The sequence below is a fragment of the Urtica dioica genome, chromosome 11, assembly GCF_054948205.1.
Source record: "Urtica dioica subsp. dioica isolate 48M chromosome 11, U.dioica_male_clone48M_v1_H2, whole genome shotgun sequence".
NCBI lineage: Eukaryota > Viridiplantae > Streptophyta > Magnoliopsida > Rosales > Urticaceae > Urtica > Urtica dioica.
In genome coordinates, this window is record NC_142766.1 from 23,908,824 (window position 1) to 23,922,526 (window position 13,703).

At 43.2% G+C, this 13,703-nt stretch overlaps 5 protein-coding genes across 6 annotated transcripts; 2 read left to right on the forward strand and 3 right to left on the reverse strand.

Moving 5' to 3' along the window:
- Positions 1–10: 10 nt before the first annotated feature.
- Positions 11–1,683, reverse strand: LOC149382743 (uncharacterized). Its single transcript, XM_089600784.1, has 4 exons — positions 932–1,683; positions 406–868; positions 242–340; positions 11–160 (listed from the first exon to the last, which is right to left on the reverse strand). Exons 1-4 carry the CDS (start codon positions 1,117–1,119, stop codon positions 134–136), a joined length of 777 nt encoding a protein of 258 aa, XP_089456910.1. The 5' UTR covers positions 1,120–1,683; the 3' UTR covers positions 11–133.
- Positions 1,684–1,870: 187 nt separating this feature from the next.
- SGS3 (XS domain-containing protein / XS zinc finger domain-containing protein-like protein) lies at positions 1,871–4,302 on the reverse strand. Its single transcript, XM_089600778.1, has 4 exons — positions 4,134–4,302; positions 2,455–3,661; positions 2,247–2,386; positions 1,871–2,177 (listed from the first exon to the last, which is right to left on the reverse strand). Exons 2-4 carry the CDS (start codon positions 3,646–3,648, stop codon positions 1,988–1,990), a joined length of 1,524 nt encoding a protein of 507 aa, XP_089456904.1. The 5' UTR covers positions 3,649–3,661; positions 4,134–4,302; the 3' UTR covers positions 1,871–1,987.
- A 280-nt stretch (positions 4,303–4,582) lies between these two features.
- Positions 4,583–5,927, forward strand: LOC149382745 (Peroxidase superfamily protein). The gene has a single exon (XM_089600783.1). The coding sequence runs from the start codon at positions 4,664–4,666 to the stop codon at positions 5,567–5,569; it is 906 nt and encodes a 301-aa protein (XP_089456909.1). The 5' UTR covers positions 4,583–4,663; the 3' UTR covers positions 5,570–5,927.
- A 453-nt stretch (positions 5,928–6,380) lies between these two features.
- Positions 6,381–7,941, forward strand: LOC149382746 (Got1/Sft2-like vescicle transport protein family). The gene is made up of 6 exons (XM_089600785.1): positions 6,381–6,840; positions 6,937–6,990; positions 7,056–7,129; positions 7,194–7,311; positions 7,380–7,438; positions 7,524–7,941. The coding sequence occupies exons 1-6, from the start codon at positions 6,652–6,654 to the stop codon at positions 7,600–7,602; spliced, it is 573 nt and encodes a 190-aa protein (XP_089456911.1). The 5' UTR covers positions 6,381–6,651; the 3' UTR covers positions 7,603–7,941.
- A 1,743-nt stretch (positions 7,942–9,684) lies between these two features.
- Positions 9,685–13,162, reverse strand: LOC149382747 (DDT domain-containing protein). 2 transcript variants are annotated; one of them, XM_089600775.1, is made up of 10 exons: positions 12,998–13,162; positions 12,439–12,558; positions 12,190–12,362; positions 11,666–12,096; positions 11,557–11,584; positions 11,084–11,421; positions 10,662–10,999; positions 10,528–10,576; positions 10,201–10,451; positions 9,685–10,135 (listed from the first exon to the last, which is right to left on the reverse strand). In XM_089600775.1, the coding sequence occupies exons 2-10, from the start codon at positions 12,549–12,551 to the stop codon at positions 9,991–9,993; spliced, it is 1,866 nt and encodes a 621-aa protein (XP_089456901.1). In that variant the 5' UTR covers positions 12,552–12,558; positions 12,998–13,162; the 3' UTR covers positions 9,685–9,990. The 2 variants fall into 2 exon arrangements, with proteins under 2 accessions (XP_089456901.1, XP_089456900.1); XM_089600774.1 differs by having other exon boundaries at positions 11,548–11,584.
- Between the last annotated feature and the right edge of the window lie 541 nt (positions 13,163–13,703).

Sequence of the window (13,703 nt, forward strand, 5' to 3'; positions counted from 1 at the left end):
TGTGAAGACGTTGTTGATCGAGATAATTGATATACAGGAAGTGGAGGATTAAGCAAAAGTAAAGTGCGAAACATTGGAGTGTGGATGATGCATAAGTTAAAGTGTTGAGTTACAAAATGTGAATTATCTTCTACTACTCCGGCTTCCCGTTAAACAGTTGCTGCAAGCAAAAACAGAGAGAAATGTAGTGAGTAGGAGAAAGAGGGGAAAGTAGGGAGCGAGTGAACGTGGTGGGGCCCACCTGGGATGGGGAGGAGGAGTCGAAGCCCAAGTCCAGCCACTGTTCCCACGGCTCACAAGGCTGCTGCTCCACTTTGGCCATCACTTGCTCGTACATGTCCTGTTCATCCTCATCAACATCCAAACATCCTTTACAAAGTTAAAAAGACAAGAGAGAGACGAGACCTGCATGGTCTTCCAGGAAGAGAGCACGAGTCGGAGGTGCTTCTCCGTCTCGGCTTTCCACTTGATGACATCCTTGAGCATCTCGGCCACCTGGCGGTGCTGCTGGGACTGCACGGCGGCGCTCAGCTGCTTCACTTGCTCGCGCAGCGCCCTCACTTCTTCCGCGGTTGTCGCTGTCTCTGCTGTCTCCTGTTGCTGTGTCCAGAAGTGGCCTTTGGGGGCGAGGTGGGCGTCCTCGAGCCAGTACTCCATCACGCCAGCCGTGTTGAACCAGCGCTGGAAGCGGTGGGTCCCGTCCGGGGCCACCTTCCCCTCAATGTGCTTCAGCAGGTGGTCCAGCAGGCCGGTGTCCCCAATGAGCTTCCGGGCCGCCACGCGCAGGGCCGCCCGCGAAATCCGCCTCTCGAAGCTGGCCCCTTCCCGCTTCATGATCTCCAACAGCCTCTGCTCAGCACCGCTGTACCTGCAGCAACACACGCTCTATCACATTCACACACCACACTGCAAACTGCAGCATATCATTTACCTCTCCGCCGACCATCTCGCAACCACACTCCTCTTTTTCTTCGTCTTCTTCGCCTCTGCTCGCCTCACCCGCTTCCTCTTCGAACCCTCCTCCGCCAATTCACACCCCACCTTCCAACAACCATCTTCTTCTTCCGTTTTCACAGACACCACTTCTTCTTCTTCTTTGACGCTGTCCCACACTGCCATCCCCACAAAACCCTACACCAACGCCCCTCTCTCTCACACCGCTTTCCACTTAATAAATTAACCCTAGAATCATTTGCTTTCTCTTTTCTCTGCTCGCTCTAAACGTAAAACCCTCCCTCTGCTCTCTTTTGTCTTCTTATACGCTCTTATACCCAACCAATCAAGTAATCCCTTTTACTACAGATCACTTATTTATTTCTTGTTTTTTTAATAATTCATAGGCCGCAAAAGTAAATGTTAAATTAAAAGGAAAAGAGGACCCACCATTGCTCCTGCTCCGACCCGAAAGCCTCACCCTGACAGCCCGATGGGTAAAAGTGATTGATGATGGTCTGGGATTAGTTTTGTAACTTGCAAATTGTGGGTTTTCTTGGTTGCTCACAATGTCACAAAATCAGAATGTCAACCCACTCGTTTAATCTCAATATTAGTTTCGGTTTATAGTTTTAATTATTGTGTTTGCTTTAGTTTAATTTATTGAGCTGTGATCAAGTCACTATCTGGTTGGATAGTTTTGTTGGTTGGATTTTCACATTTATAAGAAAACTTTGTTGGGGTGTTTCAGCCCTCCACATTTATAAGAAAGCTGGTGGGCCCCATCGAGGTAGCATGACCAAGTCGACCAGTCATCAGCCAGCTCCGTCGAGTTCCGGAAGATAGGCAAAGCCATGCATAATCATATGCATTGTTGAATAAGCGTAACTAATCAATTTTTGGTTGTGTAATTTAAAACATAAATCTGCTAACACCATTAAAGACAAAACATGTATCATCAACTAGAAAAGCATTAATTGTTGTTAAACATGTCAATAACAGAAGAATTAAAAAGTGAAAATGTAAACATGGGGGGGATGGAAACAGGCGATTCTCAGGCCTTGGGGTTGTACTTGTTCATCAGACGAGTCAAGTTGGCACTGAGCTCCTCCTCGAGGCCCAGCTCTTCTTCCCAGTGGCGCTTCTTCATCGCCTTTTTCTTCTCCTCGTGCTCCTTCTCCAGACTCTCCCTCTGCGCCGTGTAGTCTTCCATCTCTTTGTTCTGGGACTCTATCTTGGCGCTCCTGCAAATCACTCACATATACAAATGATACCATTTCTTTCGAGTTTGAAGAGAGCCAGTGGGAGTGTACCTCTTGCGCGCATTTGTGCCCGAACTCTCCACCTTGGCCCGCTCTTCCTGTTGGAGCTGCTCGAAGCTTTCATCATTTGCGTCCCTTGTTTCGTGGATTATCTTGATTTGCTCCTTGAAGAACTCTTCTTGCAAGTACATCTGACAATATATGATGTTTAGCAAAGCAAAGCACACACACACAATATAATCTAGTTGAGAGTTGAGACCTCCTCTTGGTTCTCTTGGTGCTGCAGCTTTGTCCTGAGCCGCACAATTCTGCTTTCCTCCTCCTTGAGCTGAAGCTTGGCAGAGACAGTGTGCAGAGACTCCTCGACAGCTTTAGAGTATCTCTTTTCCTGGGCAAATTTGTCCTTGAACCAGCTGAGCTGTTGGTTGTCCTCGCTCATCTGCCTGATTTCCTTGACAACCATCTCGTGGTAGGACTTGAGCTCGAATTTGAGCCGGGACTTGCCCTGACAGTGCTGGTTGAAGAGATCAATGTCTGGTTTGGTGGCGAGGAAGCCGTAGAGCTGGCGCTTGCCGCCGGGGTAGAAGAGGACGGGGCGGGTCTGCCAAGCGTGTCGGTGGGTGCCCTGAGAGAGGAAGTGCTTGTGAAGGCGCTCGGCCTCGACGTAGCCGCGGGCGGAGGCCTCGAAGATGAGCAGGCTCATGCCGCGGTGGCCCTGGGGCCCGTAGGAGTGCCGCGCCCGCTGCGGAGTGTAGTCCCCGAAGTAGGCCAGCAGCTCCGGGTTGCCCATCCCGGTCCACACCCTCGTGTCGGGGTCCTGCTCCAGCTTGGTGTTCATGACCACCACCATGGGGGGCCACACGATGTCGTGGTCCTTGCCCTCCTCCACCAGGCCCTTCCACCGCCCAAAGGCCTCGCTGCCGGGGCCCACCGCCGTGCCCTTGTGCTGCAGCTCCACCTCCAGCAGCCGCGCCAGGGCGCGGTGGTGCCGCATGCGCCCCCCGCCCTTGGTCTTCGCGTGGGCCATCAGCGGCTGCAGCCCGTGGTACCACTCGATGGCCCCCGGCCCGCCCTGGCACGCCGCGCAGTGCCACTGCCTCTCCGGGTCGTTCACCTCCTCCACCGTCAGCTCTTCCACCGTCCTCACCAGCTTCTCAAACCACTTGCTCTTCCGCAGGCTGTTGTGGCTCCTTTGGCTCGAGTCCGAGTCGAACTCGTCGCTCTGGAGATCGTCGTCGTCGTCCGAGCAATCCTCCTCCTCCACGTCATCCTCCACATCATCCTCCTCCGGCGGTTCCACCGGGACGGGGGCCCGAGACGCCGGCCTGGACTGCCACTGCCAGCCCTTCTCCAGCGGAGGGGGAATGGCGTTTCGCCTCGGCTTGCCGGACATTACCTGCCAGTCGCTGCTGCCGGCGGAGGAAGAAGAAGCCCTGTTCCTTCTGGAACTCATACCCACTCCCCTACTACAAGTGCGATCAATACAATAATGCATAGCGAGTTACACACACAACAATTAATGTAAACACGTATGACGGAATGTTATTCAAATTTTATAACATTATTATTATTAATCATTATATATAAGAGGTATCCAGGCATCATAATATCATTGAGCGTGCTCGGATCAAATTCTCAGTACAGGCTCCAGGAGAAATCCCTTATGACGGAATTTACTATGATCCACCAGAAGAGGTATGATATAGATGTTCAATAAATTTTGATGGTTGGATTCCGTAGTTTGGATGGATACCCTATTTAAAACACCCGTGTATGTGCAAGTTCAAGATGACCATGTTGATTTCATGAGGTTTAGTGCGTTGAATGTTCATAACTATTGGTTTTAGCTAATTGTATTCTTTCTTGTTTCCTTTCAGGAAAAAGTATGTGCGCAACAAGAAAAACCTGAATCACTTGGGAGAGAGAGAGCGTGCTTACCGATGGGATCGCTGTCGGAGAGGAGAGAGTGGTTGGTTGCGTTGGAGTAGTTCACTGGAACTGCGATGGAATGTAAAAGCAGAGAGGGTGACAGTGAATGGAATGGGCTTGGGCTTGGGCCAGGGCAGGGCCCAAATAGATGATATCCAGAGAGAGGTGACGTGTTTTTTTCTTTTTTAAAATCTAGGACTGAGAGAGTGGGCTTTGTCCAAGTGAGAGCCCAGAGTGAGAGAGTAGTTGCAGCCGCGTTGGAGGCACTAATGAGTATATATAATAAAAGGGAAAGAGGAAGACGCACGCGTGTCCACTATAGTACCACCACCATCACTCTTATACTTACGTACCTAGCTAGTAATCTAATCTTTGTATGTAAATGGAGGCCAGCTGAATTGCATTCTTCTTCTTTCTTTTTACCTAATAAATAAATAATTTCCTTAATCCATAATAACTTGTCCCACATATAAATACATGCACAATTAATGTGTTGTTTGCAAGGTAGCTAGAAGGAAAGGAAAGAGGTGAGTGAGTGCATGCACGTAATATATACGACGATGATGAGGTGGATGGCGACGGTGATGGTGGTGGCGGTGATGGCGAGTGGCAGCGGTGGTGTGAGCATGGATTACTACATGATGAGTTGCCAGATGGCGGAGATGACGGTGAGGGACACAGTGAGGGAGGCGGTGCAAGGAGACCCGAGCCTGGCGGCGGGGCTGTTGAGAATGCACTTCCACGACTGCTTTGTGGAGGGGTGCGACGCGTCGGTGCTGATAGACTCGACGGGGGAGAACAAGGCGGAGAAGGAGTCGCCGGCGAACCTGAGCCTGCGGGGGTTCGAGGTGATCGACGAGGCCAAGGAGAGGGTGGAGAGGGCGTGCCCCGGGGTGGTGTCGTGCGCGGACATCCTGGCCATGGCCGCCAGGGACGCCGTGTTCTTCTCCGGCGGGCCCTTCTACGCGGTCCCCACGGGGCGCTTCGACGGGGCGCGCTCCCGCATCGAGGACACGCGCGCCCTCCCGCCCCCCTTCCTCAACGCCACCCAGCTGGTGGCCCTGTTCGGCTCCCACGGCCTCAGCCCCCGCGACACCGTGGCCCTCTCCGGGGCCCACACCCTCGGCACCGCCTCCTGCGCGGCCTTCCAGGACAGGCTCGACCAGCTCCCCCGCATCGTCTGCCCGCCCGACCGCCACCCCTTCGACGCCTCCGCCGACGACTTCGACAACGCCTACTTCGACGCCCTCATGCGGGGCCAAGGCCTCCTCACCTCCGACCACGCGCTCTACGCCTGGCCGGGAACGCGCCGCACCGTGGCCGCCTACGCGCAGAACCAGGCCATGTTCTTCTACGACTTCCAGCAGGCTATGCGCAAGATGGGCCTCATCTCGCTCAAGGACTCCTCCCAAGGCAACATCCGCTCCCACTGCCGTCGCCCTTAATTAATTAATATATTAATTCTCTCTCCCTCTGCTTTCTCTCACTTTATCCAAATACTACTCCTACACTATTACTACGTACTCCATATTTGTTTGATACTCGATATTGCAACGATTTATACGTCGTTTTCGATAACCCTCCTTTCAATGTGAATCAATAAATGTTAATCTGAAAACATTATCATATTTTTCAGCAGGAAAACGACAAGCCGATTGAAAACCCCACAAAAAACTTTGTCTAAGAATAACATAATTTTTAGATATATGAACCACACTCACTATCACTACTACAATGAGTAATATTAATGGTGCCTCTTGTTCCAAATTCTTCATTAATATTAATAAGATGGAATCCTCTATCCCTCCGATCAAATTAAGCCAATTTAATCATTTTAATTTATTTTTAAATAAATATAAACAAATAATTAAATAAAATGATGACATGGTTTATTTCGAATTGTAACTCTAAATCCTTGATTCTCTGTTCTAATATGCGATTTTGATGATTATCAACTATTGATTTTTACTCATTTGCCTCTTTCTGTGTTCTTCACGATTAAGAGACGGTTGTTTATTTTTTTAGTTTTTAAATAAATTACATATATGGCGCGAATGAATAAAGATAATTGGTGTTTATATATAAATATTATAGTCAACGTCAATGAAAAGTCAATAAAAAGAATATTCGTGACACTGTTGTCTATTTCAGAGTATAATTTTGTCATTTTTGTTAAACAGAAGGTATAATTTCGTCATTTTAGTTAAACAGAGGGTACGAACTCGACATTTTTGAAAACCGAAGGTTAAACTCGACATTTCACTAAAACACAGGGTATAAATGTGTTATTGTCCCAAAAGTTTATCATTATTGAAATAGTTTATATTTTGTGGAAAAATAGGTAATGGCGAATTGAAGAGTTTAGGGGGATGGAAAATTCGTATATTTAAGAATTTAGGAACATATTTCAGAGATATTAAAGTTGAAAAAATCTATAACTAGGTGCACTTCCTTTTAGGCCCCTGGTTTCAGTAACTCCATTGGGCTTTAAGTGAAGTGGGCCCGAGGCCCATCTAGTGTGACAGGGATGAGTATTTGCCTATTTGGTAAAGAGAGAGCGAGAGAGAGAGAGAGAGAGAGAGAGGAGATGGAGAAAATGAAGAGCGCAGTGGAGAAAATGAAGATGATGGTGGGGATGGAGGTGGAGGAGGCAGAGGAGCAAGAAGAGTCGCTGATTGACGACTTCAATCGCAACTGCACTTTATCAACTCAGCAGGTGTGCTTTCTTAATTTGATTTGTCAAATTGATTGGGATCGATCGATGACGTAATTGGAATTGGAATTGGAATCGGAATCGGAATCGGATCTCCAGAGGCTTTACGGGTTTTGCATTTGCTTTGCTGCGGGATTGAGCTGTACGCTTCTGGTAAGGCCATCTCGCTCCTCTTTTGTTTGTAGCAAAAGCTGATTGATTTGTGTGACTTTTGGCAGTCAATGCTGGTGTTCTTGAAACCAATCAAGTTCGGAATAACATTCACGCTTGGGAATCTGCTTTCGCTGGGAAGGTGAGTTGTGATTGATTGATTGATTTCACGAATGCTGGTGATGTGACTGTGACTGTGACTGTAGCACCTCGTTTCTGATCGGACCGAAACGGCAAGTGACCATGATGCTGGACCCGGTTCGAATCTATGCAACCGCCGTATTCCTGGCCAGTATTGTCGTTGCTCTCTTCTGTGCGCTCTATGTATGATCTCTCTCTCTCTCACTATCACTGTCTTTGTTTCTTAACTAATAAGTGCCACATTTCAACAGCTTCACAACAAGCTTTTGACACTTTTAGCCATTGTTTTGGAATTCGGAGCATTGATATGGTGAGTGAGTGCAATGTAGATATGAGTTGCTGGTTTGTTTGTATACATATATGAATGTTTTGTTACTGCCGTGACTCTCTCTCAGGTATAGCTTGAGCTACATCCCTTTTGCAAGGTCGATGGTGTCAAAGGTGGTGTTCGCTTGTTTTGACACCGAGTTTTAGGCCTTCATTGCCGCCACGAAATTACCAAAATAACGTTTTTTTAACTTGCTTTCAAAAGATGGAAGAAGAAGTTCCACAACCTACTCCCTTTTAGATGGAAATTAATAGATAGTTTTGCACTTGGGAAAGATATCGCTAAATGAAATAAATTGTGAGCAAGTATAAAAAAAGTTATATTTGAGGAAAATACTATCGAAGATATTTATAGAAAGATTACACTACATTTTGAAATTAACTTTTATAAATTCCACCTTATAAATCTATCATCCATCACTTTTCCTACCATAAGCTCGTCCACTAACTTCCCATTCCATTACACCGCCACGCCCTTCTCCTTCTAAAAATTTATAGTTACATGAAATAATAATATATAAGTTTATAATTATATGTATTAATAATAATAGTTTGTTAATTACATAAAAAAATAACATTGGTAAGGTAAAGAGAATTAATGGAGTTTTTATCACAATTTGAAAAATTTAAAATTGGTGTCTTTATTTTGGATAAAATTAGATATTGAATTCGAAAACAAATGGATAAGTCATTTTACTATAATTGAAGTCAAATAAAATTGAATGCGTTACAAATAAAATTGAATGCGATACATTATTATAAAAATATTGTTATCGAGATTGTGAATTGTGATTGTTCGATACCAATTGAATTAAATTGAAATCAAATAAAATTGAATACGATACGTTATTATGAGACTATTGTTATTGTGATTTTGAATTTTGATCCGTGGTTTGATATGAATTGAATTAAACTGAAATCAAATAAAATTAAATATGATACGTTACTATGAGACTATAGTTAGAATGTGAATTGTGATTATTCGATATGAACTGAATTAAAATAAAATAAAATTGAATATGATATGTTATTATAATACTATCATTATTGTGATTGTTCGATATTAATTAATTTAATTGAATTGAAATAAAATAAAATTGAATATGATATATTATTATGAAACTATTGTTATTGTGATTGTTCGATATAAATTGAATTAAATTGAAATAAAATAAAATTGAATAAAACACGTTATTATGAAACTATTGTTATTATGATTATGAATTGTGATTGTTCGATATGAATTAAATTGAAATGACATCAAATAAAAATGAATACACTACGTTATTATGAGATTATTGTTATTGTGATTGTTCGATGTGAATTGAATTGAATTGAAATAAAATAAAATTGAATACGATATGTTATTATAAAACTATTGTTATAGTGATTGCAAATTGTGAATTATGAGAACACCACTAAACATACTAGTTAAATTAATAATTAAAAATAACTAATCTGATAGATTATTATTGCTCTCGTGAAGTCATTTGGTATACTATTGAATATATGTTATCATACGTGAATTGATATTGATACGAATATACCTTATTTTATTTCATCATATTTTATAATATCAATTTTATTTTTATAATTATAAATTAATAATTTTACATATATAATATTAGTCGTGTTTAACTGGGTCGTAATCGCACTATTACTCGTAATCGTATTAATTGGGTCATATTCGTGTGGGTCGAAATGTGTCGATCATTTAATAATCGTGTTAATCTGATTTTAAATGTGTTATCGTAATCATGCCGTTTTGACCAATTATTTAATCGTATTAGCGTGGTCGACCCAATTAAGAACCGATCCATTTATTGAGATCCAAATCCGCTTTGAATCGTATCGTAATCATTTCGTGTCTCGTGTTTGGACCAAATTGCTATCACTAATCGCCAGCCACCAATTCGCAGATGGCGATAATCTTCTTCCAATCCATTGATTCTTTTTTCTATGCCCAGTTTTTACAGAGCACACAAATGGGAATGTGTTATGAGTCTCTCACCTCGCGCCACGTTGCTCTGCCTTCATTCATCGCCACCGCACACTATCTTTTCTCTTTCATCTTATTTACTATCCATCTAAATTCGTCTCACAAAAATATCTGTATCGCCGACCATCGCAGCAACCCACTTTGAGTTGAGCGAGCCTAATTATTCAATCCATAATTATTTCTGATTGTGATTTTATATTTCCCGAGGTGAAAGAAATATAGACTTTGCGAGGGTGGAAAGAAAGGAATGTGAATTATTATAAGTTACTATGAAAGGGGAAAAAATTGAATTTGATAATCCTAAATGGTTAATAATTTATGGAGAAGAAACCCTTTACACGGTAGAGTGCAGCTAAGCTCAGCAAGTGCAAAATCATTTCCTTGTTAGAAATTAATTGGTGATTAATTAATCGGTGGCTGTAAAGGGAATCCAAAAATATCATCGCCATCTTCATCTTCATCTTCATCTTCATCTTCATCTTCATCTTCATCTCGTACCTAATAGTAGTTTTGTTTACAAAAATAATGGTCTAAAGTCAGTCTTCCTTGAAGTGGTTAACGTAACTGAGGAAGGCAAGCGCGGGATTGTGGCCGTTGGTCGGAGAAGCTCTGACTCGAGTTGATCGCCGCACCACCGCCTCTTCCAGCTCCTTCTTTTTACTCCGCTTCTCCACCTCACACCTGCCCCACATTCACATTTACAGTTACTATTCACTGTTACTATTCACTAACAGTTACACATATACCTGATTTTAGGGTACATTCGATCGAGTTGTTGTCGCAAAGCGCACTCCCTCTCGCCCTTGCAATTGAGGGATCCCAGGAAGGCATCAACTTCTTTCATGGTGGAGTAGTATCCCCAGTGGTCGGAGTCGGTGCTCTCGACAAACACTTTGCCAGCTCGCCGGAACCACCAATAACGGTTGTAGTCTCTGTCTTTCCCCAACGGGCTAGTCCGCACAAACCGCTTCTCCATCTCCTTTTCGTAGTATTCCTTCTGCACCTCATACCAAACCAAATCAGTTTCAACCATCATATCTACCCAAACCAAACAAGTATATATATGCACTCACTCTTTGCTCTTTGCTTTTCTTTGTCGACGTGTCTGATTTCTTGTCCTCGCTATCACATACAAAAGAAATCAATGGAATGAGAAAGCACATATTTGGTTTGGGTTAAAACCAAAATCACGCCACAACTCACTCACATCTTGCCCATTGCATCGCCATTTTCTGCGGTGCCGTTGTTGGATTCCGGTTTCAGCACTTCTTTCTCCGCTCTTTTCTTCCTGGCTTCCTCTATAGCTTCTTCCCTTCTCGTGGCACCTAATGCGTGCCTCTCTTCAACGCACTCGTCCATTTTCTCTCTGAATGTGTCACTCTCCACAGCGAGATTAACCAATTCTCGGAAGATTCCTAACTTTGCTTGAGCATCTAGAAGCCCATAATGCCCCCTCTTAACCGTCGATATGTAATCCCTTATTTCTGAACTTTTTACCATTTCCAACACATCGCACAGGTAATCGGTCCAGCTGACGAGAGTTATCTGAAGAAAACAGACGTCGTCAGAAAAATAAAAATCTCTCGCAAAACAGCAATGAGAAACACTAGATAAATATCGGGCATTAACCTTTTGAGTCCTATATTGTTTCTGAGTGGCCAAGAAATATTCTTTCTTGTCTTTCATAAGCAAACGGATAAGCGAAGAATGCGTTTCCACAAGAAGAGCCACGTTCCCTTTCTTGTGGCAGACGGCACTTTCCAAATCTTCGAGAGAGTAAGGCGACAATTGTAAGAGCCTAGCAAAAGACGAGCAAAAATCCCAAACCATCAACAGATCTCCAACACATTCCATCGGAACGTTAAAGTCCGTTGATGGAACAGGTCGCTCAGTGAAAATTGGATCATCCACACCAGGTTTCACCAACAGATCGTCAATCGGATATCTGATAGCTTCCTCCTTTACCTCTGCAAATCCATAAAACGAAAAACCCTCACAAAAATCATGAAATTATCGAAAGGAAAGGAATAACAAATGACAAGTAGCATGCTTGGATTTAAGAGGAAAGGAATATTGATGGTTAAAAGAAGTACCAATCTTACCCTGCTTGCCATTTACAAACCCATCCTCCTGGAACACGTAAAAACGTCATTCACAACTATCACAATTTCACCGAGCAACGAGAAGCAAATCACAAGCAATTAGACATACCTCGCCTTTTTTTCTTTTGCTACCGCAGAGCACAAGTCCATCGTGCAACACAAATCTGCCTCGCAAAGCGGAAGGAAGCTCGGTGACGATGCCGTGCTTCTGAGCCAACGCGCCGTGGACGACCCAGGGCGCACTTCTGTACGTGGACTCCCGAATAAACGACTTCAACATGTTCCTACTGAAAGGGCGCTTCTTTTGCACCAAATCTCCGCAATTCACGGTCGAAGTGTCAACCACTTTCTTATTGCGGTCAAGCCGCGCAACCTTGTATCGAATTCGAACTCCCTCGCCTTCTTCTTCCTCGATTACTTTCAGAACTCTGCACGGAAACTCGCCTTTGTCTTCCTTGGCGTGAACTTTGGCACCCACGAGGACATGCTGTTGCAGCTTCGCACCGATTGCGTCCGCCAGATCTTTCAAGGAAAGCATACCTGTCCACATCACATCGTTGTTGATTGGCAAAAACAATATATAAGTTATAACTATCGAGAAAGAAGAGGAGTCAAAGGTTATTTGTTTCTTACTAAATTGTATGATTCGAAGTGCAGGTCCGATGAGTTCTTTGGGAAGCTGCTGAACCCTTTCGGCAGCGTGCTTTTCTGAGACGAGGGCCTCTTCGTATGTCAAGTTGGTTTTTCCGGTGACCTTGCAACCCCAAACCCTCTGACGATATAGATTGATTCTTTTCAGGTACTCTCTGATTGCATGGTTGTTTACCAGAGTCAATCATCTAATCACAGCAAAGAGAATGAAAGAGAGCAAAGCATATATACCCGTAATCCGTGAAAATCTCTTTGGTGAAGCGAAGTTGGTAGACCAAGTCTTTGGGGTCCAGATCCTTTGGAGGCTCGGCCAATGAGAATGGCTTCTTCTTCAACAGAGGCATCGTTAACCTGAAACACAAGAGCAAACCCTAAATGCTCAAAGACCAAGCTCAACGACTGTTAACTGTAGCGAAAACTCCGGGAGAAGCAAGTAATTCTGTAGAGAATGCGACGTCGAAGAGAAACGATGAATTCGGGTGAAATCGAAACCCTAGACAGCGACGGAGAGAGTGAATTTTAAAAAGACGGAGTGATTAGGAAACACGAATGGGAAATAAGAGACGCGTGGCATTGGAAGAGACATTCAGATTCATGGAACACTGAAATAGCTCATCCATTGATCGAGCAGACCTAAAGAAACAGAGAAAGAAAGAAAGAAAGAAAGAACGGAAGAGGGAAATAAAAGAACGGCTGTGGAGCGTGGCAGCCTTGGCGGAGAGGATTGACGGAGGAGCGAATGTGGAGTGAAGAGGAAGAATGCGAAGACGACGATGGTGAGAAAACTTACAGAGATATCGAGAGCGTCTCTCGGAGGAGTCGGAGAAGAAGAAAATGAAGAATACGAAGAGGACGATGGTTGCGATGAAGCTGGCGTGTTGAATGTTTTTTTGGGGTTTGGTTTCCGAATCAAAGAGAGGGAAGCGAGTCGTTTTATTTCTTTATTCTTTATTTCACAAGTTTGCTTGCCGCTTCCAAATTTATTTATTTTTATTATTTTACTTTGAAATATTTCTCTATTTTTCTTTTTAGATTTGTAATATGTATTATAAATGATCGTGTTTCAATTACAATTACACACTATTAATGGACTAGGAATCTTTTCCGCCTTGAGTTTATTATCTATAAGAATTACAAAAGTAATCGAGAGTTTTCTTATATATCAATACAAACAATATATTTCTCACGCGGAGGAATAATTAATATATTTTAGTTTGAAAGAAGAAATATATAGAGATATGTTTATAAATCTTTCAAAAAAAAAAAAAAGATATTGAAAAAAATGTATTTAAAGTTTTATGAAAATATTTTTATCTTTCTGATAATAAAAAATTGGTACGAATGAACACTACTTGTGTTTATGGTCCAATCTCTTATTTAAATTTTTTTTTTTCAAAAAAACTATTAATGGACTAGGAATCTTTTCCTCCTTGAGTTTATTATCTATAAAAATTACAAAAGTAATCGAGATACGAGTTTTCTTATATATCAATACA

Bases quoted from the DNA above. Each gene is read 5' to 3' on its own strand.
- LOC149382743 (XM_089600784.1), bottom strand. From the start codon at position 1,119: ATGGCAGTGTGGGACAGCGTCAAAGAAGAAGAAGAAGTGGTGTCTGTG. The intron at 869-931 runs GTAAATGATATG...GTGTTGCTGCAG, and splicing joins GCGAGATGGTCGGCGGAGAG to GTACAGCGGTGCTGAGCAGA. The intron at 341-405 runs GTCTCGTCTCTC...GAGGATGAACAG, and splicing joins CTTCCTGGAAGACCATGCAG to GACATGTACGAGCAAGTGAT.
- SGS3 (XM_089600778.1), bottom strand. From the start codon at position 3,648: ATGAGTTCCAGAAGGAACAGGGCTTCTTCTTCCTCCGCCGGCAGCAGC. The intron at 2,387-2,454 runs GTCTCAACTCTC...ATATATTGTCAG, and splicing joins ACCAAGAGAACCAAGAGGAG to ATGTACTTGCAAGAAGAGTT. The intron at 2,178-2,246 runs GTACACTCCCAC...AGTGATTTGCAG, and splicing joins GGCACAAATGCGCGCAAGAG to GAGCGCCAAGATAGAGTCCC.
- LOC149382745 (XM_089600783.1), top strand. From the start codon at position 4,664: ATGCACGTAATATATACGACGATGATGAGGTGGATGGCGACGGTGATG.
- LOC149382746 (XM_089600785.1), top strand. From the start codon at position 6,652: ATGAGTATTTGCCTATTTGGTAAAGAGAGAGCGAGAGAGAGAGAGAGA. The intron at 6,841-6,936 runs GTGTGCTTTCTT...TCGGATCTCCAG, and splicing joins GCACTTTATCAACTCAGCAG to AGGCTTTACGGGTTTTGCAT. The intron at 7,439-7,523 runs GTGAGTGAGTGC...ACTCTCTCTCAG, and splicing joins GAATTCGGAGCATTGATATG to GTATAGCTTGAGCTACATCC.
- LOC149382747 (XM_089600774.1), bottom strand. From the start codon at position 12,551: ATGCCTCTGTTGAAGAAGAAGCCATTCTCATTGGCCGAGCCTCCAAAG. The intron at 11,422-11,547 runs GTACTTCTTTTA...ATGGATTTGCAG, and splicing joins TGGCAAGCAGGGTAAGATTG to AGGTAAAGGAGGAAGCTATC. The intron at 10,136-10,200 runs GTATATGTGTAA...AATGTGGGGCAG, and splicing joins CGAATGTACCCTAAAATCAG to GTGTGAGGTGGAGAAGCGGA.